At 42.6% G+C, this 24,410-nt stretch overlaps 1 protein-coding gene across 1 annotated transcript in view; it reads left to right on the forward strand.

The window, feature by feature from the left end:
- Positions 1 to 769: 769 nt before the first annotated feature.
- The window catches only part of LOC149447682 (rab5 GDP/GTP exchange factor-like), a 36,755-nt gene continuing 13,114 nt past the window's right edge, over positions 770 to 24,410 (forward strand). Inside the window, exons 1-5 of the mRNA XM_089652198.1 lie at positions 770 to 927; positions 10,292 to 10,515; positions 14,234 to 14,367; positions 17,995 to 18,140; positions 23,372 to 23,441. Coding sequence (XP_089508324.1) covers positions 925 to 927; positions 10,292 to 10,515; positions 14,234 to 14,367; positions 17,995 to 18,140; positions 23,372 to 23,441 — 577 coding nt within the window. The 5' untranslated portion in view covers positions 770 to 924. The remainder of the gene's footprint in view (positions 928 to 10,291; positions 10,516 to 14,233; positions 14,368 to 17,994; positions 18,141 to 23,371; positions 23,442 to 24,410) is intronic.

Raw genomic sequence — 24,410 nt, forward strand, 5'->3', positions numbered from 1 at the left:
AAGAAGAATGAAAAGAAGAATGAAAAGAAGAAGAAGAAGAATGAAAAGAAGAATTCCAGTACAGCAAAAAGTGTATCTGCAGAGAGCTCCGCTATTTCTGACAGTTCTCTGACAGTTCCTTCACATTTACAGCGGTTGAAACATTGTATCTATTTGTTTCCGAATAAAAACATCTGTATCCTAAATGGAAACAAATAGATACAATGTTTCAACCGCTGTAAATGTGAAGGAACTGTCAGAGAACTGTCAGAAATAGCGGAGCTCTCTGCAGGGACACTTTTTGCCGGCTGTAGACGGGATGAAAATCGGCCGATTTTTTTTTACCATTGGTGGTAACGTCGGCCACTTGAACGACCAATTGTTCGTTTTTTTAAAAGAAAAATCGGCCGATTTTCGACCCATCTATGGCCTGCATAAAGGCAAATTTTTGTTTTCATTTTGGATAGAGTGAGGGTTATAATGGCTGTCATTTTTTGTTTTGCCGTGTGATATTAGGGAGGTTCATCCTCACTTCCTGTCCCATGGCCAAAACCGGAAGTCAGATTTCCCCTTCATTTCTGTTCCACAACTGGAATGAAAGTTTTGCTTTCAGTTACACTTCAGGATTGAAGAGCAGCATTCTGTATCAGTTGTGGGACTTTGTATAGGTCCAGCTGTGCTCTCTGAAATACATTCCCCCGCCTGGTGTTGGCTGAATGACACGACTCGGTTCTTCTCGCTCCTAGCAGTCGTATCTAATCTCCTAGCAGCCTGCACCTGCCTCCACATCGTGCCCAGCACAGCACAGAGGAGGAGGAGAATAGGAGGCACACACTTCATTTCCGGCGCCTCTCCAACCTCTGCTCTTCTACCTTCCGGTTCAGGAGGAGGATCGGCAGCGATCAGCTGAGAGGGGGGCGCGTGATTGGACGGTGACAGCCCTCCATGGTGAGTGTGGGGGGTCGGGAGGGGTGATGACGAGTGACTATATGAGAGCTCCAGGTACTCTTGTCAGGACATGACTAGACGCTGAGGATGATTGTACACCAAATGTCTGGATACCTGGGGGCTTTGTTTATAAAGCAGTGCCTGTGACTGGCTCCAAACTTTCCCTGCTGGTGAATCAGGCACTGTCACTGAAACCATGAGCTTTCACCACAGTGAATGTCAGATTCACCACTTGTCCTCCATAGGATTTCCCCCCTTCCTGACCAGGCCATTTTTTGCTATACAGCGCTGCACTAGTTTAACTGACAATTGCGCGGTGATGCAACGCTGTACATAAATACAATTTGTCCTTTTTCCCCCCACAAATAGAACTGTCTTTTGGTGGTATTTGATCACCTGTGCATTTTCTTTGCGCTATAAACAAAAAAACCCAACAGTTTTGAAAAAAAACCAATATTTTTGACTTTATGCTATTAACCACCTCCCGCCCGCCATATAAGGAAATGACGGGAGCGCGGTGGTTCTTTCGTTCTTGGAGGACGTCATATGACGTCCTCCTACTCTACACGCGTTTGCGCACCCCCCGGGGGCTCGCAGCACGGCGAGAAGTGGTGCGCTGTGTCCCTGGGACACGGGATCACTGATCTGCAGAAAGAGCCGATGACTTCTGCTTTGTCTTGTGATCAGTTGTGTCCAATCACAGTTGACCGCATGTAAGTAAGGAAATGCCGATTATCACGCTGACAGCTCGTGCGGAGAGGAGAGCCGGTAATCGGCATTCCTCAGAAGGGACATCTACACTGATCATCAGGGCCACCTGTCAGTGCCACATCAAATCAGTTCCTACCAGTGCACGTCAATGCCACATATCAGTGCCCATCTGAGCTGCCTTTCAGTGCCGCCTATCAGTGTCCTTCAGTGCCACCTAACATTACCAGTCAGTGTCGCCTATCAGTTCCAGTCAGTGACGCCTATCAGTGCCATATATGAGTACTGCCTTTCAGTGCCCATCAGTGATGCCTATCAGTGCCACCTACCAGTGCCTCCTCATCAGTGCCCATAACTGCAGCCTCATTAGCGCACATCAGTGAAGGAGAAAAATTACTAATTTACAAAATTTTATAACAAATACATTTTTTGTGCGTTTTGTTGTGCTCCAGTGCATTCCGGTGCATTTTTTTTATGCGTTTTGGTGCACTCCAGTGCGTTCCGGTGCATTTTTGATGCATTTTACTGTGTTCCAGTACAGTTTTGTGCAGAAAAAATGCAGCCTGTTCTACTTTTTTTTTCTGCATCCAGAACGCACTGGAACTGCACACACTGATGTGAACTATGGCATTGACAGCCATGTATCCTACTTTCTGTGCATTTTGGATGCAGAAAAAAAAAAGCAACTGAAACACATGTGAACTGGCCCTTTAAAAGGACTTTGGACAGGTGGTGAAGAGGTGTTCTATACCTCTTCATTGCTGATTTAACCCTACAATGCCATACTACCATGTTGTTGCAATTGTGTGCATTGCACACGGTTGTCGGCGGCCCACTTGAACTCAGTGGGCGAGTGCTGCTTGTCAAATTGCACCCCAAGTTACAAATGACACGGTCACAACATGTGAACAGCCCCCCGGCAGTTATTTTACAGTTCTCATGAAACAGCTCTTTCAGATGGGTGGTCTGGGGGTAGTAAAACCGGGCAACTGAACTGATCTATTTCATGAGTTGCTGTACCTATTATTCCTAGTGCCAGGTTTTTGTTTTCTATATGTTTACGTACCTACGGACCTTTCCAGGTCCAAAATCAATATTAAGCAGAATTAAAGTGATATTAAAGGCAATTAAAAAAAAACATGAAACATCTTATGTACATGTAAGGGTTTTGCACAGAGCAGCATCGATCCTCCTCTTCTCACATCCCCTGCTGGCTCTCCTGGCCCCTCCCTCCTGCCAAGTGCCCCTACAGCAAGCAGCTTAATATGGGGGCACCCAAGCAGGATCACTCCCAAGCTGCTGCCCTGTATATCCATTCACACAGCTGCGGCTTGACCCCACCCCCTCTCTCTTCTCATTGACTCACTGTCTGTAATTGACAGTAGTGGGAACCAATGTATCAGCCAGTGAGGAGGGGGAGTCCCCGGAGAGCTGAGGCTCTCATGCACATCGCTGGATCGTGATGGAGCTCAGGTAGGTATCGGGGTGGCTGAGGGGCCTGCTGCACACAGAAGGTTTTTTACCTTCATGGATAGAATTCATGAAGATAAAAAGCCTTGAGCCTTATCCAACCACTTTAAAGCGGAGTTCCACTCGCACTGTAAAAAAATAAAAGTCAGCAGCTACAAAAACTGTAGCCACTCACCTGTCCCACGATCCCACGGTGTCCTCCCCACAGCCCATTTAACCAGCCTTCTGGTGTTGCACGCGCTGGCATCTTCAGTGTGGGTACCCGACTGTGACAGCTTGAGGCTTCACAGCCGGGTGCCCACTGCGCATGCGCTTCCTGAATGGCCCTGTAGTCTTCTGGGACCTGTCAGGTGTCCCAGAAGACTACGGGGAGGAGAGGGTTGGAGGACAACGTCCGCTTCCGATTGCCTAGGTGATCGCAGCAGGAGTGGGTACCTGCGCCCCCCTCCTGCTCCCCAAAGGTGCCAATTCTTAATGGGGAACGGGGGACCAGTTTTTAACCGTTTGCCGCCCTGCCACTGTGTATATACGTGTGCAGGGCGGCAGTGGAGTGCAAAACCACGTTTAAAAACGGGTTCCGCGCTCCCGACACTTTCGCCGGCAGGGGGCGCGCGCGCGCGCTCCCGCCGACCCGCGGGTGACACGATTTGATCCAGGAGGGATCAATCATTAGATTTCAGCCAGTGATTTCTGGCTGAAATCACATGATCGGTCCCTGTCCTATCCTATCCTGTCCTGTGTTGACATATACACAGGGCAGGATATGATGTCATTCTTCTCTGCCTGGACACATTCCGTTCCAGACAGAGAAGAAGACATCCAAAAAGTGAGTACACAAGCACTACACTACAGTTAGAACACTCTAGGACACATTTAACCCCCTGATCGCCCCCCCCCTCCCCCCCCCAGTTAACCCTTCACTGCCCTGTCACCAGTGTCACTGATCAGTGAAGCGATTTTTACTGATCAGTGTCGCTGGCGACTTCCGATAGAGTTAGCGCCCCTCCCAGATAGCGCCAGATTGCCCGCCAGTACACCAGTAATCCTGTTTAACCCCTTGATCGCCCCCCCCCAGTTAACCCCTTTACTGCCCTGTCACCAGTGTCACTGATCAGTGAACCAATTTTTACTGATCACTGTATCAGTGTCGCTGGCGACTTCCAATAGAGTTAGCGCCCCTCCCAGATAGCGCCAGATTGCCCGCCAGTACACCAGTAATCCTGTTTAACCCCTTGATCGCCCCCCCCCTCCAGTTAACCCCTTCACTGCCCTGTCACCAGTGTCACTGATCAGTGAACCAATTTTTACTGATCACTGTATCAGTGTCGCTGGCGACTTCCGATAGAGTTAGCGCCCCTCCCAGATAGCGCCAGATTGCCCGCCAGTACACCAGTAATCCCGTTTAACCCCTTGATCACCCCCCCCCCCAGTTAACCCCTGCACTGCCCTGTCACCAGTGTCACTGATCAGTGAACCAATTTTTACTGATCACTGTATCAGTGTCGCTGGCGACTTCCGATAGTGTTAGCGCCCCTCCCAGATAGCGCCAGTTTGACCGCTAGTGCACCAGAAATCCCATTTAACCCCTTGACCGCCCCCCTCCCCCCCCCCAGTTAACCCCTTCACTGCCCTGTCACCAGTGTCATTGATTACAGTGAACAGATTTTTACTGATCACTGTATTAGTGTCACTGGTGACTTCCGATAGTGTTAGCGCCCCTCCTAGATAGCGCCAGTTTGCCCGCTAATGCACGGGATTTTTTTTACCAAAAACATGTAGCAGAATACATTTTGGCTTAAATTTATGACTAACTTTGAGTTTACGATATATTTTTTATAGCTGAAAGTAGAAAATATTGTTTTTTTTTCAAAATTTTCATGGTTTTTTTGTTTATAGCACAAAAAATAAAAAGCGCACAGGTGATCAAATACCACCAAAAGAAGGCTCTATTTGTGTGAAAAAAGGACGTAATTTTCGTTTGGGTGCAGCATTGCATGACCGTGCAATTATCATTTGAGTTAGTGCAGCGCTGTATTGCAAAAAAAGGCATAAATTACAGTATCTATACCATAGTTTGTAGACGCTATAACTTTCACACAAAGCAATCAATATACACTTATTGGGATTTTTTTTACCAAAAACATGTAGCAGAATACATTTTGGCTTAAATTTATGACTAACTTTGAGCTTACGATATATTTTTTATAGCTGAAAGTAGAAAATATTGTTTTTTTTTCAAAATTTTCGTGGTTTTTTTGTTTATAGCGCAAAAAATAAAAAGCGCACAGGTGATCAAATACCACCAAAAGAAAGCTCTATTTGTGTGAAAAAAAGGACGTAAATTTTGTTTGGGTGCAGCATTGCATGACCGCGCAATTATCATTTGAGTTAGTGCAGCGCTGTATAGCAAAAAAAAGGCATAAATTACAGCATCTATACGATAGTTTGTAGACGCTATAACTTTCACACAAAGCAATCAATATACACTTATTGGGATTTTTTTTACCAAAAACATGTAGCAGAATACATTTTGGCTTAAATTTATGACTAACTTTGAGCTTACGATATATTTTTTATAGCTGAAAGTAGAAAATATTGGTTTTTTTTCAAAATTTTCGTGGTTTTTTTGTTTATAGCGCAAAAAATAAAAAGCGCACAGGTGATCAAATACCACCAAAAGAAAGCTCTATTTGTGTGAAAAAAAGGCCGTAAATTTTGTTTGGGTACAGCATTGCATGACCGCGCAATTATCATTTGAATTAGTGCAGCGCCAAACAGCAAAAAAAGGCCTGGTCAATAAGGGGGGAAATCCTCTGGGGCTCAAGTGGTTAAAGTGGAACTTCCTCTTTCGGGTGGAGCTCCGCTTTAAGTTAGGCCCTCCACAATTGTTTCAGTTTCTCATATGGCCTCTCAGGAAAATGAATTGCCCACCCCTGGCTTATACCTGTTACATTCTCTGACATTTCTAAAGATTCACCCAAAATATCTCTTAGATTGCAAGCTCAGAGGCCCTCCTAACCCTCTTGTATTGAACTGTATTGTTGCTGTATTGTCTCCCATTATATTGTAAAGCTCTGAGCAAACTGTTGGCGCTGTATAAATCCTGTATTATAATAATAATTTACCACTGTAAGTCAACATTTACCCATTTAACATTTTATGTGTAGGTGAATGTGCAGTGAATCCAGACTGCCAAATGTTCCCGGATTCAGGGGCCTATGTGAATTAGTTCCAAAGCATACAAACTCCTTGTTATGATTGTAGTATGTGGGAAAACACACACGCATATAGTGACTCCTGTGAGATTTGGAAAGGGCCACCTATTTAGAATGGGTTGGTTCTGTATTATGTTCCTAGATGACTCTTTCCTTCCTGGTTTCAAAGTGTGGCCCTCCTGCTGTGTCTTACAAGTTATACCATAAAAGACTATTGTTAAACCTTGTGGGAGGCTGTGCTACGGTCTGTGACGTCAAGGAACCCACCAATTGAACTGGAACCCTCAGCTTGAGAAAATGTGTACGACTTTCTGAATGTTATTGTATCTCAAGCACACGTATCTACCCTAGCTCTAGAAATCTGGTGTAGGTTTATTCTTTTGTTTTTTGACTTTTCTTTTTCAAGCTTGTTATACTGCTTTTGTTTGTTTTGCAAACACTTTAGTCCTTGTTTAATAAAACAGTACAAATATAGCTTTCAGTCAAAGGTTTGTGTACAGATTTCTGGAGAAAAATAATGTCTGGCACTATATTGGTTGATATCATCATTAACCACTTGCCCTTGTGAGGATTTTCCCCTTTTCCTGACCAGGCCATTTTTTGCGTTACGGCGCTGCGTTTCTTTAACTGACAATTGCGTGGTCATGCAACGCTGCACCCAAATGAAATGTACGTCTTTTTTTTCCCACGAATTGAGCTTTCTTTGGGTGGTGGTTTATCACCTGTGTGTTTTTTTTTTTTTTGCGCTATATATATAAAAAAAAATGCCAACAATTTTGAGAAAAAAAACTTTTTAAAAAAAAAAAAAATTAAAATCTAATTTTATCCTAAATTTACGCCAAAATGTATTCTGCTACATGTCTTTGCTAAAAAAAAACAAAAACAATACGTGTAAATTAATTGGTTTACATGGAAGTTATATTTACAAATGGCGGTATAGATATTGGAATTTTTTTTTCTACTAGTAATGGCAGCGATCAGTGATTTACAGCGGGACTGTGGCTGCCATTCTGACACTGGGGGGGAACTGACTTGGTGTCACTGACATCCCCAGTAACACCAATACAGGGATCAGTGCTACAAAAAAGCACTGACACTGTACTAATGACACTGGGAAGGAAGGGGTTAACATGAGGGGTGATCAAATGGTTAACTGTGTGCTGGGAGTGTTTTACTGGGGGGCTGTGTGTGTGGGCTTCACTGTAAGCACACTACTCTGGATGGCTGTGCACAGTCATCCAGAGCAGTGTGCCCGAGCCGACAGAGGAGAACTGTTAGTAAACAAAGCAGTCGTCCTCCCCGTCGGAGATGCTTGGTAATCAGCGGGCAGCGGTGGGGAATCACTGTCTGGGACCCGGTGATTGACAGCTGTAGTCTCGAATGGCAGCGTGGGTAGGGCACGCACGTGGCTCGTGCATGCCCCCTACACAAAAATACAAAATCACATATATATACGTGATTTTGCACACCCCTGCCGCCCTGTAGCAGTATATCTGCTATAGGGCGGTCGGGCTGTAGTTAATACAGTATATAAAGCTGAATTTCAAGTGTGCCCTTTTATTTATTTATTTATTTTTGGATGGTTGCAGTTATGCTCAAAAATGTGCACGCCCTGGCAGAAATCATGACATTTTGGCATTGATATTGAAAATGACTGATCATGCCAAAAAACTGTCTTTTATTTAAGGATGGCGATCATATGAAGCCATTTATTATCACATAATTGTTTGGCTTCTTTTTATATCATAATGAGAACAGAAATCACCCAAATAGCCATGATCAAAAGTTTGCATGCCCTGGTACAGACACACAAGGTGACACACACACAGGTTACAATGGCAATTCAAGTTTAATTTCCCACATCTGTGGCTTTTTAAATTGCAATTAGTGTCACTGTATAAATAGTGAATGACTTTGTTAGCTTTAACGTGGATGCACTGGGCAGACTAGATACAGCCCCATGGGGAGCAGAAAAGAACTATCAAAATACCTGCGTAACAAGGTCATAGAACGTTTGAAGATGCAAAAAGGATATAAAAAGATATCCAAAGTCTTGAATATGCCAGTCAGTATGAAACTGGTTTAATTGTAACACTCTTTACCACCTATTTATTATATAAAGTTACTGAACGCAGGCCCAATCCAATGACGAGCTGAAATACATGTGTGCTAGGTAAAACCAGAACAAGAGGTGCACTGCACCACATTTAAATGCAACAAAGTGTCACAATACACTGTGACATATGTTAAAAGAAAAGTATGTTTTTTTTTTTTAAATCATACTTAGGCGGATGCAGCATCAGTCCGATTCTGCAGCTGTCCCCTGCCGGCTCCAAGGGTGAGAACTCTGTGATCACATGACTGCTGGTCGCTGAGTTCACAGCCGCACTTAGTAGAGAGCAGTGACTGTTAGTCACCGCTGTCTGCTCGCGCTCACTGGAGCACTGGGTTGTGGAGGGGGTAGGGAGCGACAGGCTCTCAGCACCTCGCTGAGAGGTTGAGCCAAGTGCTGCTCCAGACTCTGGGGTGGATCCTGACTTTACAGTCAGGATCTTTACCCAGCCTGGACTGGCTGAGTGACATCAGCTGACAGCAGGCTTCAGCCTGTAAACTGACACACAGATTTCACTTGCAGACACATCAGTTTTCATGTCCGCTTCAATGAGTTTTATACATGTTGCAGATTCCTGCGGAGAAAAATATCTGCGCTTGATACTAGTATTGTGGAGCATCTTCTATTTTCCCCCAACACACATCAACACAGCATGTTGGTGTGAGCTGAACCTATAGGAAATAATGGATTTCAGCTTATCATTGCACTGGGCCAGCTTTGAGCAACAGGCGTGGTATGAATGGGACCTAAGGCTACTTTCAAACTGATGAAGTATGTTTTGAGCACAACGCGGGAGCAGCGCAGTCTACCTGTGGGTTAGTTGTGCTTTCCCATAGAATTCTGTTAGGTCCTGTGATTTTGGTGCATTTCCTGAGAGTGCACCGTAATTCCTGCATGCTGCATCTTTGTTGCTTTTTCCAAAAGCACTCCAAAACCACAGGAACTAATGGAACTCTTTGGGAAATTGTAGATGACCCGCACCAAACCCACAGGTACACACACTGCTCCCGTAGTATGGTCAAACTGCACTGCATCAGTGAGAAAGCATCCGTACTCTACTCACACAGGTGTTTTCAAGAAGGTCTCCTTTAAAAAAAAAAGCATATGTAGAGAGAAATATAGGGACAGCCTTTGCTAGACACCTTCTTTGTTTTCTAGTTGTCTAGTAACAATGCTGATCCAGAGGCTTCAGTGGTTTTTGACTAAGCTACCTGGAACAAGCCTGCAGTAGTTATTTCAGAATTAGATCAGAAACATTGATGTGGAGACTCATTCCAGGTCAGTGACTAAGAGCAAATTTAGGGTGTTGCAAAAGCTTTAGAAAGATAAATCTGACTTGCTGACCTAGAATAAGCATGTAGCATGTATGGGTGGCACAGTGGCTTAGTGGTTAGCATGTCTGATCCTGTCTAAATTGTCCCTAGTATGTGTATGTAGGAATGTGAGTTAGGGACCTTAGATTGTACACCCCTTGAGGGTTAGGGACTGATGTGAATGTTCAATATGCGGTATATGTGTAAAGCGCTGCATAAATTGACAGCGCTATATAAGTACCTGAAATAAATAAATGTAGCAGGTGAAGAAGGCAGAACTCCAGATCAGCCAAGCATTTTCAGAATGAGGTTAGCAATGGCCACTACCATATTTCTATCATCAGTGATTTCCTTGAATTGAAAAGTTTATTCAAAGCTTTGTTGTCATAAATAATTTATTAAGAACAACTGGTGTACTATAAGTAATATCTTCAAGACATATTTTTTAATTTGAACATGCTATCATTTTTCTGTGTGTTTGGGGATAATGATCACATTCCACATTCTGCTGATTATATTGGGCTTTTTTTTTTTTATTCTTACAGACCATGAGTTCTGTTTCACCAGGGAAGGAACATGTTCCATTTCACCATGAACAAAATCTCACCCCTATCCACAATGAGTATTTGCCTTTGCAATTTCAAGGATTTGTCTACAAACCAGAGATGTGCAGAAAGAATTGTGGGTTCTATGGTAACCCAGCTTGGCATGGCTATTGTTCTAGATGCTGGATCCAGAAGAGACAGCAGACTCAGCCGCTAACAAATGGGTAAGTACTATTTCCACATTCAACCAGTAAAGATGCATTTAAATTTTTTTTTTTGTGCTGCATTGAACACCCAATGTGTGTGGTATGCATACACAGGCTTGTGCTGCAAAAAGTGTATTAACCAAGTCAGTCCCCAGCAACAAAGTACAACTACAATATAGAGAGGGGCACAAAAAGCCTTTCTGGTTAATTAACATACCTGTGAATGTTCAGATTGGTAGTATGTGCGGAGGAGGAATATGAAGGGTATGTGGACTGTGAAGAGGAGGAGTGCAGAGTGTATGATCGCAGGCAGTCTGTGCAGAGGGTATGACAGTGGACAGTATCTACAGGAGGGGAGTTTGGAAGGTATGACAGCAGGCAGTATGTGCAGGAGAAGACTGCAGAGGGTACGATGGCAGACAGTTTGTCTAGGGGAGTAGAGAAAAGGGTATGATGGCGGGGTCTGGCTGTTACCAGTGTGTGTGGCTGGATAGTGCGAGTATGTGCGGGGAAGAGTGCAGTGGATATGAGAGTGAGCAGTATGTGCAGGGGAGGAGTAGGGAGGGTATGACAGTGGGTCTTATGTGCTTGAGTGTAGAGGGTATGACGTGAACAGTATGTGCCGCAGAGGAATGTGGAGGGTATGACTACTGGCAGCATGTCCAATGGAGGAGTGCAGAGGTAATGGTGGCAGCCAGTATGTACAAGACGGGTGTGGAGGATTTGATGGGAAGGCAGTATGTGCAGGGGAGGTGTGCAGAAGGGAGAGGGTGGGGTATGACTATATACAGAAGAAGAGTACAAAGTGTATGACCGTGCACCCCACATTTAAGGGAGAAGGGTATGGCATCACACACAATGTACAGTGAAGGTGTGTAGCATATGGGGTAAAGGAGTGGAAAGTGTGGGATATGTTTTATAACTTGGTTTATGTGTGTTTTTTTTCATACGGTGGTGAAAGGTTTTCTTTAGACCCTTAATGCCTTCTCTGTGTCCATTAGGTGTGTGCTGTGGTTATGTTTTATGACTGGCCTGTCTAATATGAATGAGCACTGGGTATGCTGCAACAAGAGTATGTTCTGTTCAACTAAATTCAGGATGAGACTGAGTCCCCCAGTAACAAAGTGAAAGTAGAACCTTGGCATAATATAATACACTTAGGATAGGATAGTGCTGACATATTTTGTGCCACTTTACTGACTATATTAGAATCATTCACATCAGCCTTTTACCCTGTAGAAGCGTACAATATAATGTCCCTATCAGGCTAATAGTTGCCCATACACACTGTCAGACAAGCTTAGTCAGACCTCTTTTAACCTACCAGTATGCTTTTAAGTTGTAGGAGTAAACTGAATCACTCAGAGGAAACTCACGCTGCTGAGATTTGAATGCAAGACGGACATACAGAGCAGGAGTACTTGCTAGTCAGTCACTAGAGCTGAGACAGCTGGTGATCAGCCAATAGTTCAGACAGTTGACAGGGCAGGAACAATTAAACTTAAAGGATAAGTTCAGCTTTGGGAATATATTACATGTAACATGTTCCCTCCACTGCCAACCCCCCCCCCCCCTTTTCCCTCCCTACGACAGCAGTATGGGAAGAAGTTCCCCATACTAGCTGTCACTATTTAAAAACCACACAGCCATGTCGGGCTGCACCCACATGACGTTCTTCAATCATTCACAGAACTCTGTGAATGAATGACACAAAGTCCTGACAGCCTTAGCGGCTGTTGGCTGTTCTCAACAAAGTACCACAATGCTATGGAGCGCCATGGTAGTTCATTCAATCTTCCTGTCAGTGTATCTGCTTGCCCGTACAGGCAAGCAGATATACGGTCAGGTCTGTAGGAGACCTGCATGGCACCAGCAATATGCTGATCACTGGTGCAATGCTTTACAGGCTCCTGCAACCAAAAATAATAAATACACATTTTTTTTACCTGCAGTAAAATGTGCATTTTTATTGTTTTTGGTCAAAGGGTGAACTTATCCTTTAAGGGTGCTGCTCAGCTTTGACTTTTAGTTTGAGGCATCCTCGGGCCAAATTTGTAAAGCCAAATAAGGTAAATTTGCATATACATTTTTTTAATTGTTAGGTCTGCACAGTTAAACAAATTTAAGACTACTTATTCAGGTTATGAATATCCAAATATCACTGGTTTACCTAAATGTATATTTGAATGGTAGATATTTTAAGTATTGACCAGCCCTAGATCTTTGTCCATGAATGGAGTCCCACTCATTTGACTTGAGCTAGGAATTTAGGCTCAAGTCTTCCAAGAGATTTGAAAGCCAAACGAATCCCACCTATAACTGAAGGCCGCTACGCCTTGAACGCAACATTTGAGTTATTACTACAACTTTCTTAGCACCCAGTAATGTAGGGTATTTATTAGATCAGTTATTTGCCTGTTTTATCATCTCTCTCCATGTGCGTTTTCCTTTGTTTTGGAGGTCACCTTTGATATATATTCCCTTGATCTCCACTGAGTTATTTAAACAGTTCCAGCCCTGAGTAAAAGTATTTTCTTGTGTTTGCAACCAATCATTAAATCTAGTTAAGACACACCTGTTGTGTGAAGCACAGAGTTCTATCTTTGCCTCATTGTGCCTGCTGAATTATCTGCCCATCATACAGTACAACAAAATGATTTATACTCTAATAAACCTGGGAAAAAAATACTTCTTTATGATACCACAGGAAATTGTTAGGAAGTTGTCGAAGCTGATCACAGTCATAGATTTTGCTGTGGTTAGAAGACAATATCATGTTTGTGAGCACCATCAAAGCTTGCTGATTTACAGTTCTTGAGAGAAGGTTGACTGATCAGGTTAGAAAAATAGTTGACCAATAGTTATGGCTCACCCTGTGGAAAAAAAAATGTGCTGCAGATGTGTCTTGCTCCATTTCCCTGTCCATGCTCCAAAGCAATCCAACCTGTGTATGGGTCTATTGCCACCTTTGACTGATAAGACTAAGCTTTATAATCTTGTTGTGATGAAGTGTAGGGGGAGATGTTTCCCTAATCATTTCTACCATGAGACTAAGAAAAAAAAGTGGCAGAGATGTGTTTTGCTTCACTCCCTTGTCCATGCTCTATAGGCAACCTCAAAATGCATGATTGGGTATGAAGCATCTGAAAAGACCTCCGAAAAGTCAGATTGTACCTTAATACCCAGCCATTCTCGGAGGTCTGTTCTGCCACTCTTGATATGAAGCTAAGCTCTATGATCTTGTCCTGAACATGTATATGGAGGAGATATATCCATAAAAATGTCTACCATGAGACTAAATTGCAGGATTGTGTGACACTTGAGGAGATTTAGGGCTTTTTTTCTACTAAAAATGACATGTTGCTGCACCCAAATTCTTAACTGTCAGGGACCTTTATTAGGAGATCCATCAAAAGGGTTTCTGCAAACTGCACCACTTATTACAGCAATTAGGTGCTTATAAAATCAAGGTTTATATATTGGGCAACCTTTTACTTTTCTCTATTTCTATTCACATGGGATGTCCATTAAATTAAAAAAATGAAGACTGAATATGTTCACAGTAGTATCCCATAGGAAATAATTACAATTACAATTTTAATGATTTGACTTCATTTTGATATCTGATTGGTCCTCATAGAATGTTGTAACTTACACATCATTGCTTTTTGCAGTGCTTTGTTCAATATGCTCAATATTTTAAGGACTAATTGCTGATTCAGTTTTCACTTTTTAGTTTTAGGCATCACAGTGCACATTTACTATGTAAACCAGATATGGGTGCAGGTTATCAACAGGACACCTACCACAACATTAATGTCAACAGAAAGCAAAATGCCTTTGCAGAAAATGAAGAACATACTGCAAAAGGTAGGTTTCCTGTTTTCACATGTCTACACGTGGCTATGCTGATATCCTCCATTCTGATATCAAGGAATATTACATCATAGTTTAATATTCACAGCCTGGGTATGGTGGAATGATGACGATGATGCAGCCTTCCTCCAAGTTAAAGGTTATTGGCTGGATAGGAATTTCGTGCTTGATAACCAGTTGTACCCTTGGCTAGACTGTAGCTATGCCCTCACAGAGATTCTTTTAAAGTAGAAGTTTCCTCACCACCTGCTCTGGCTTCATGGCATGCTGCGAAAGAATTATTTTCCTGTATAAGTTGACCTACGTGGGTAGGAACTGCCTCAAGAAGTTTGATAGGATATAGACCACCTGGACAGACTCCTGGGGTTCAGATTAACCCAATTATCTGAACCAAGGGACTCCTATCGCCAGAAGCTTTTTACTTCATGAATGTTGTGACATTCCTTTTCTGTGACTACCTTTCCCAACCCCTCCTTTCCCCTTTACTCTGTGTGTCACATCTCTTCCACTCCTTACTCACCCCCCCCCCCCCTTTTATATTTTCTCATTTTTTTTCTACCCTCTCTATGTCCTTCAGACCTGACAATGTCCTGATATCAACCCACAATTTCCCATGTGGACTACCTCTTCAACATTTGTCTAACATTTCTTCAGATCTGCCCACCTATAGTTTTTACTTCATCATATGTTTGGAATATACGTTGAACCCTTTGGGTATTGCTCGCTCAAAAAAAAAAAAAAAAAATTTGTACAATGGTTTAGATGGATAGATAGTCTATACTTATGTGAGGGGCGTTCAAGTCGAACCGGGACTTTTACAGGTATAATGAAGGATGCTAGAGTGGCGGAACTACACACAGTAGTAAGTGACAAGTGTGTCCTATTAGTAATTGGTGGCGCACATGTCACGAGCCAGTCCAGAGACTGTTAATCAAGATGGCAGACAACAGTGTCGGTGCGTGCATGGAACAACGTGTGGCGATGAAGTTTCTTGTGAACAAAGATGTGAAGCTTGTTGATATCTACAGAAGACTGCAAACACAGTACGGTGACGAGACGCTCAGCCGCAGTAAGACATTTCAATGGTGTAAACTTTTCAAAGATGGCCGTGCGTCCATCAGTTTATGATTCTGGCCATGGTGGTTCCCAGCCAACAGCAGTCCTTTCTTTCGAACATTCAGCGTGTAGAAAGCCTGATCCTGGATGATCAATGCATAACCCATCGTGAAATTGCACAGGAGATGAATCTTTCTGTGGGAATGGTGAACACAATGATGACTAAGTGAACAGGCTGTCCTAGGATGGTTCAAGCGTACTGACAAACCTTTCTATTTCTGAAGCTTTCCAGGCATTAGTTAAACGTTGGGATACGTTTAAAAATGTAGCAGGAGAGCATGTAAAAAAATAAATGCGGTTTCTACTTCTTTAAATTTTGTTCTTTTATTATATAAACCCAAAAGTCCCACTTTGACTTGAACGCTCCTCGTATCTTCTTGTTTTTAATGATACGGCGATGTGCTGCATCGCTTATACCTGATTGATATTTTTCTCAATAAACTTGTAAAACAAAAAAAAACTGTAGCTGAAGCTATTGTCTTATGAAGGTTTGTTTAACCTTTGGAAATCTGACTCTACATTTTTGTTCTTCATTTCACTGCCCAAAATCATGCAAATTGTCACTTTTCTTAAACAACTTTATATCTAGATATGTGTTCTTACAGAGGACATAAGCTGCATCAAGTGGCATATTTAGGCTCCATGCACATTGGGCGTTTTAATAATGCTGGTAACATTAACTGTGTAAAGTCATGTTAAAAACGTGACTTTTTTTAGCGTTGTTGTATTAGCGTTTTGCCGCATTTTTTTGCGTTCGTGTTTTTTAAAGCTTTTCACCAAAAAAATAATTTTTTTTTTTTTGGTCACAAAAGTCCATAAATGCTGGCTTGCCATGATTTACCATGTTTTGCCGCATTTTTCAGTGTTATAGCATTTTTACAACTAAAAAACTGCTCTAGAAACCCACTAGTCCTGGGTCTTTTTTTCCAGCCAAAAAACATCCCTGCCAAAAAACGTTGATTACAGTCCGTGTGCATGGACACATAGGATAACATGCTGGGGGGTTTACTGGCTGTAGAAGAAACGTCAAAAACAGCCGCTGTAAAAATGTCCAGTGTGCATGAGGGCTAAAACAGGAACTGTACATATACTTTTCCGGGGTTTAAATATTATTAAATAATCTACCCAAAATGTGTTGAGGTAGAGAAAACATTTTAACTTTTATAGCCAAGTTCCTGAGATCATCTTGGCTCCACTAGGAGCCTAAGCTGTTGTGAGGCCCCTTTCTCCCCACAGGTAAAACATACATATTGCTGTGGATATTCTCCAATACACATTCACCTTGGATTAAAAGTATGTTTGTATATAAGCCTATGAGAAGGTCAACAAGGAGAAAACCGTAACGCACATTCACAAATTTGCTGTATCTTTAAAAGAATAACATTTGTAGTCACAGTTTTCAACAGATGTCTTTACTGGTTTTTATACACCACATACTGTATATTGCATTGTAGTGAAATGCAGAGACAAAGATATTATCTCAGAATGAACAGGCTGCATGCAATTGAATTCCTGAGGAGCTCATTGGCTCAGTGCAGTAACTTGCTTCTCTCTGCATTAGCATATGCATTGTGATGGTGTTCAATTTAAAACTGGATATTACACTGCTGGGTCTCAATGCAGCCTACAGCCTTCAATTATTTGCAGATCTATTACACTGCAGCATTACTGTTGTGAATGCTGGATTTGAGTCCACAGATTAATGTGAAGAGCTGTACAAACTGATAATATAGTAAGTAATGCATGAAACACGCCTTTCTGGCCAAAATGGGAGCTATTAAACTTGGCCATACAGCGATATTTTTTTATTTACGTTTGTGGGCTGAACCAAAGGAAACAGATTCCTTCACTATGCTATACAGTATGGATGAACGAATCTTCCACTGCAGTTATGGAATTTCCACAGGTTGTCCACTGATTGCCAAATACCCGAACCTAACCAATCTGATTAAATGTAGCCACTGCTCAACTGCAAATTTTCCATTTGACTTTTGTCAAATAGAGCAGGGCCACCCACTGAGTGAATTTTTGTTTTGGTTCCTGAAACATTTCCACAGTGTATGGCCAGCTTTAGCAGTCTGGTAAAATCACTTTGTGTTGTCCACACAGCGCCTTTTAAAATGAATCTGTACTGTTTAAAGTACAACTCCACTTTATTTCTTTCCATCCTACAGCTGACTTCCTCAAATGACCTTAGATCTGCTGGCGACCTGTTCCATCGCCTGTGACCTACACAAGCCTGGGTTGTCTAGTCCACTTCACTGAGCTGCCTGACTGCAGCATGCTGCATATTCTCCATAAGCCCTAATAGAAAAGCCTTCTCCCTGTAGGCTTGCAATTTGTCTACATTTTAAAGTGGCGTCCAGGTTCACTTAAAGAAGTTATTCAGCACACGGGGTTAAATGACTGTATGAGCTACTGTTGTATAATGAGAAATACATTTCTTGAGATTGTATAGTAAAAAGTTATATAATGGTTAATATGTAGTATTTTATTACTCCACAGATTCTGTACGCCCCCTCTTCCACTCCTACCTTCTTTCTCTGGGTCAAGGAAATTTTTCAGACTTCCTGAAAGCCCTTCATAGACCTGATGCACAAGAGTTACTGACACATTGCACTAATTTCATTCAATGGATACAAAATGCAAATGTAAGTCTTTTAACTCTAACAAGCAAAATGTAAAAATATAAAAAAAAAACTTGAACCTAATCACTTGCACAATATTGGTGTTACTTCTTGTACAGTTTATTTAAAGTGGAAAAACATTAAAGTGATATTAAAGCGTCCTTTTTTTTTTTTTTTTTTTATGTATTTTATTAAAATAACAATTATGTTGTACTTACCTGCTCTCTGCAATGATTTTGCACAGAGCGGCCCTGATCCTCCTCTTATGGAGTCCCCTGCTGGCGCTCTTGAGTCCGCCATAGGAAGCCACTTTCTATGGTGGTCACTCTTGCAGGCTCACTCCCTATTCAGATCACTCTGGCTTGAGCCTGCCCCCCCCCCCCCCGCTCTGTCACTGGTTTTGACTGACAGCAGCAGGAGCCAATGGCTCCCGCTGCTCTTGTCCAAGCCTGTGGGAGCCAGGAGAAAGAGAGAAGATACTGCAGATGTGCACAGCGCTGGACAGAGATCAGGCTCAGGTGAGTATCTGGGGGGGGGGGGGGCTTCAGGGGGGAACTGCTCTTAAAAGGTTTTCTACCTTAATGCAGAGAAGTGTTAGTAAACCCAGGACCCTGCATTCACTGTATCTGGTCTCCCATAGTACACAGCACATGGAAGTAGAATTAATTTGATTAAATATAAACCGCTAAATACCTTTTCTCATCAGCAGTTAGAGCACCCTTGTGACTTCTGTGTCCTGCTGAGCACATGTTAAAGCTTGAAGGAGGAGTTTTCGTTTTGCTCTAGGGGGATGCAGAACCCCTGACCTCTGTCTGGACAGTGCTGATTAGCCATGTGCTGATCACATGCACTCTCCAAAGAAAAAAGAAAAATCTCTCTAGCTATACACACCAAACTGACCATGTGCAGAGTGTCTGTCTCCACACGATATGTCTTATCAGGAGAAAAGAAGGGGACACTAGAAGAAGGGGAGGATCAGAGAAGTCAGGATCAAACAGTGTTTTTACACAATGCAGAGAAATAACCCTTTAGATTCCACAGTGAGTATAACCAGCATGCTTTACTGCATGTACAGACTGATTTTACTGTTGTGGGTTTACTAACACTTTTTAAGGTATAAAATAAATTTCAGCTTTACACCCACTTTTAGGCAAAACATTTTTTCTTTTAGTTTTGGCTGAAGTGGAGAAGGTTTAAGCTGGCCATACACTTAGATTTTTTTGTTAAGTTCATCTGTGTGGATTGATTCCTCCATCCACACAAACAAGGCAGACAATGTCTTCCTCGTGTTTTGACGGCTGCACCCACTGCTGTCAAAATACATCGGTCAGTTGCAACTACTATTCTTCAGCATGTTCCTTGACAGAGGTCACTCAGATGATCAACATCTGTTGAGCAGGGATGGCTCCACATTGATAAATCAGTGTATGGCCAGTATAAGACCCTTTGTTGGGGTTTTATTGCTCTCTGTGTCCCCTTTGATGAGATTCACCCCTATATTTAAACTGTTGACTAATGTAACAGACAAAGTGAGGGAAAATCCAAAGTTTGCGTTTCCCCCCAAGAGATCCTTAAGATATAAGGGGAAATCATGAGATGGAGACACCTGTTCTGTTCCCCTCCTGTAACTTTTGGTTGTGTGGGGCAGGAAGTAAGGGGAAATTTCCACAATGGTACACAGACTGCAAAAAATAAAAGCTCTGGCAGGGGTTTAACTCTTCCCTATTATAGAAAAAAATACTTAACAGCACTGAAAGACCTAGGACAGGGAGAACTACATGGCTGTAGTTATCTTAACCACCTCCTGCGCGCCATATAGTCCAATGACGGGCGCAAGGTGGTTCTCTCGTTCTAGGAGGACGTCACATGACGTCCTCCCATTCTCACCGTGCATGCGCAGCTCAGGGAGCGCGCGGCGATCGCCGGTGCGCTGTGTCCCTCGGATCACCGATCCACGGAAAGAGCCGAAGATGTCGGCTCGGTCATGTGATCAGCTGTGTCCAATCACAGCTGATCACATGTAAACAGGGAAATGCTGGTTATCGGCATTTCTCTCCTCACGAGTTGTCACGCTCACAGAGGAGAGGAAAGCCGGTAATCGGCATTCTGCAGAGCGGACATCTACATTGATCATCAGGGCACTGATGATCAGTGTAGCCCCAGCAATGCCACCTGTCAGTGCTCATCAGTGCCACATGCCAGTGCCCATCAGTGCCACATATCGGTGCCTACCAGTGCACATCAATGCCACATATCAGTGCCCATCTGAGCTGCCAGTCAGTGCCACCTATCAATGCCAGTCAGTGCCAGTCAGTGCCGCCTATCAGTGCCATATATCAGTGCTGCCTTTCAGTGCCCATCAGTGATGCCTGTCAATGCCCATCAGTGCCACCTATCAGTGTCCATCAGTGCAGCCTATCAGTGCCCATCACTGCAGCCTCATTAGCGCACATCAGTAAAGGAGAAACAAAAACTAAGAAAAAACTTTTTTTTTTTTCACAATTTTCAGTGGTTTTTGGTTTGTTTAAGAAAAAATAAAAAAACCCAAAATAAAGCTCTAGCTGTCTAAAAAAAATGATAAAAATTTCATATGAGCCCAGTGTTGCATGACCGCGCAATTGTCACTCAAAGTGTGACAGCGCTGGAAGCTGGAAATTGGCCTGGACAGGAAGGGGGTATAAGTGCCCAGTAGGCTTGTGGTTAAGATATACTGCAAAGATAAAGGTGTTATGCTGGACACTGGGAAAACCAGGAGAAACTCTACAAAAGATTTTCAGGTGCAATGCCAAAAGGTAGAATGTGCACCTAAAATGTCAGAGTAACCAAGCAGTGTAGGACCCACTTATGAGCATTTATAGATGTTTGTTAATGAGGGACATCTATTGCATTGCTTGCAGAGAATGTCTAAAAAGAGAAGAATTTTTCCATTAGGTTAGACATTCATTCCCTTCCCCAAAAAAGGGAATGCTTCATGAAAAGGAAGTTTCCCAAGTTCAGATAGCATTGAGCATGCATAGGTATATCTGATGCAGAGTGGTTTGTCTCATCCGCGGTAACCAGAGACCTCTGTGGTTTTGACCTTGTTTTGAGAAGCAATTTTACATAGCAGTTTTACAACATACACTATTATTCAACAGCCTATTGGTTGAAATATCTGTGAAGGTTCTCATTTGGGAAGTACAAGTCATGGTATAGCTAGTAGTAGTTAGTCACGTTTAAAAGGGCTATGCTATAATGTGAACATTTTGATGCTTGACCAAGCAGCTTCTTTAGCTGAGTTAACAGGATAGATGAGCAGTGAAAGGTATTAAAGCTGAACTCTTGAGACTAGCAAATACTGTCCAAATATAGAGGGTATAGAAAAGAATCTTCCCCTTTTTAAAATAATCAAATGTTTTTGCTTTGCAGCCTGAAATGAAGACAGACACAATTTTTGTTTTATCCAGCTGTATTTTCTTTAGTGCAATTTATAACATCCAAGTAAAAGATCTAACACCGACATGTCAGAAAAAAAAAATCAAAAACAGAATCATTGAGTTGGAAAAAGGATCACCCCCCCCCCCCCTCCTAAAAATTACTTGTAAACTCAGTCAGGTGTATCTAGTCACCTTCTCAATGGCACACAAAGCCCATTTGACTTTCAACTGTGATCAGCTGTGGTAATTTTGATTAGCTCAGAATGAAAATAGCATTCCTGGTAGTACAACTGATGCAAACAATCAACTATGGGTGGCAAGGCACTGTCAAAAGATCTCCTGGGATTAAGTTGTGGACAGGCACAGATGGATAGACGGGAGACAGGAGATGGATCCAAAAAAAATTCAAACACTTTATAAATGCCTAGAAGCACAGTGAAGTCTATTATTAAGAAGTGGAAGGTATTTTGTAAAACACAGACCCTCCTGGATCAGGACGTCGCTCCAAACTGGATGGAAGAGCCAGGAGGAAGCTGGCCAGAGAGATTACCAAGAGGCCTACAGCAACTCTGAAACAGTTGCTGGAATTTACGAAAAAGAATGGTCATTGTGTGCATGTGACAACAATATCACAAATTCTCCACAAATGTGGCTTGTATGGGAGGGTTACAAGAAAAAAGCCACTGCTCAAGAAAAGCCATATGCAGTCATGACTGAACTTTGCCAAAACGCACCTTGAAGATTCTGAGGACACATGGAAAAAGGTGTTATGGTCTGAGGAGACTAAAGTTGAATGATTTGGCCTCAAAACTAAATAATCTGTCTGACGGAGGTCCAATGCAGCTCACCATCTAAATAACACCATTCCTACAGTAAAGCATGGAGGTGATATCCTGTTATGGGGGTGTTTCTCTGCAGCAGGGACTGAGCACGTGTCAGGATAGAAGGAAAAATGGATGGGGCAAAATACCGTCAAATTATTGAGGAAAATCTGCTGTCCTCTGCCAGAAAGTTGTCAATGGGAAGGTTTACCTTTCAACATAATGACCCAAAGCACAGAGCAAAAATGAGCACGCAGTGGTTGAACGAGAAAAAGGTGAATGTCCTTGCATGGCCTAGTCAGAGCCCAGACTTAAACCCCACTGAAAATCTGTGGAATGACTTGAAGACTGCAGTCCACAAATTTTCACCATCAAATTTAACTGAACTTGAGCAGTTCTGCAAAGAAGAGTGGGCAAATATTGCAAAGTCTAGATGTGCAAAGTTAGTAGAGACATATCCCAACAGACTAAAGGCTGGAATTAAAGCAAAAGGTGGTTCAACAAAATACTGACACAAGGGGGTGATCCAACTCTGATTCTGTTTTTGGATTTTTGATTTATTTTTTTTGACATGTTGGTGTTATATCTTTTTCACTTGAATGTTATAAGTAAATACAGCTGGATAAAGCAAACGCTACCCTTCCTGTAGTTTTCTGCAGCCAGCCTGCAGTTGGTGGAGCTGCTGGGTCCCTCTCACAGCTATTTTCAGCACAGGCTATGTAAAGCACAGTGTTTATGTCACTGCTATTTTTACTGAGTAATATCTTGGTTTGCAAAGACATCTGGTGCACACAAAGCAGATTTTATCCTTTTGTGGGTGTTAAGAATTATTTTTAACTAAACACTTTTGTGCCCGGAGTTCAGCTTTAAACATTGCAGGACAAGTCCAGTTGTATATAACTAGTCACTCTCGCTATTGGTTAAATAATGTTTTCATTTATGTGGATAGGGGTTTGAAAGAAGGGATCCTGTTTATCAGAACTGTAAGATATAGTTATATATTATGAATGTGTTGCAGAATATTGCAGTGGATAAAAAAGCAGAAGATGTTCAGAATTTATATAGACAAATTGGGGACCACATTCCTGGTGAGTAATTGGATTCCTTGACAACATATGCTCATCTATATTACTTCCTGTTGTAACCCCCGTTTTCATAAAAATGATAGCTTACTTTGAACAGCAGGCACCATTTTAGATATGTACAGATTCTTGGGACTATGTTGTGGAAATATATAGGTCACATACTTTAAAGGTCATGCTAGACATTAGATGATTGGTGATTTTGGCCTGATCAGATAATGACCTAGCTGACATGACATTACAGGGCTGGCCTGTTGGTGACCTTCAGGCACTGGGTTCTGCTTGTGCTTTGTATACCCAGCACTAGTAAAAGTTAGCAGCAGTGTGCTTTCTAGGTCCAGAGCCCTTGTCATTGCTTCAGTGTTTGCCCTGTCTCCGAAGACTCACTCCATGAGTAGGCTGCTTGGGCTGAGCTATTGGAGCTCCCACATTGTTGCACAGATGGGCACCTTTTGAAGTCTCCCCATACAACCTGCTTACTGTGGGATGGGTTAATGTTGAGGGCCTGAGTACTGATGTCATCTGCCCGGTGTAGTATTGTACATTCCCACTCTGCACTCTTTGCCAGCCATTCTGCTGTGGCTTGCAAGAGCCACATAAACTCCAGTCTTCTGTTTATTCCTACTGCCTGCCTACAGTGACTTGATCACCTCTGGCCATCTGATCCTATACCTGCTACCAACGGTTGGGTTCATGACAAGTTGGGGCCTTGCCTTGTACTTTGAGCTTTATTGCCTTTTTCGTTTAGTGGTGCAACATGTCTGATTCTAAACATGGATGAGAGGGTCTTGCTGCCCACCAATGAGATCAATGCTGGCAGGCTAGAACATTTGTGCCATCTTCCGACTCTAACTTTGTTGGGCATTCCACTTCCTCTGCTCTATCCAAGGAGGATTTCACTGTAGTCATATGGGGTTTTATGGGCCAAATAGCACAGATGTTTCCTGACTCTGACCAAAGAGACCACAAAAGTCC

The sequence above is a fragment of the Staurois parvus genome, unplaced genomic scaffold (assembly GCF_062004578.1).
Source record: "Staurois parvus isolate SC_StPar_1 unplaced genomic scaffold, SC_StPar_1.0 ptg000673l, whole genome shotgun sequence".
NCBI classification, from domain to species: Eukaryota; Metazoa; Chordata; class Amphibia; order Anura; family Ranidae; genus Staurois; species Staurois parvus.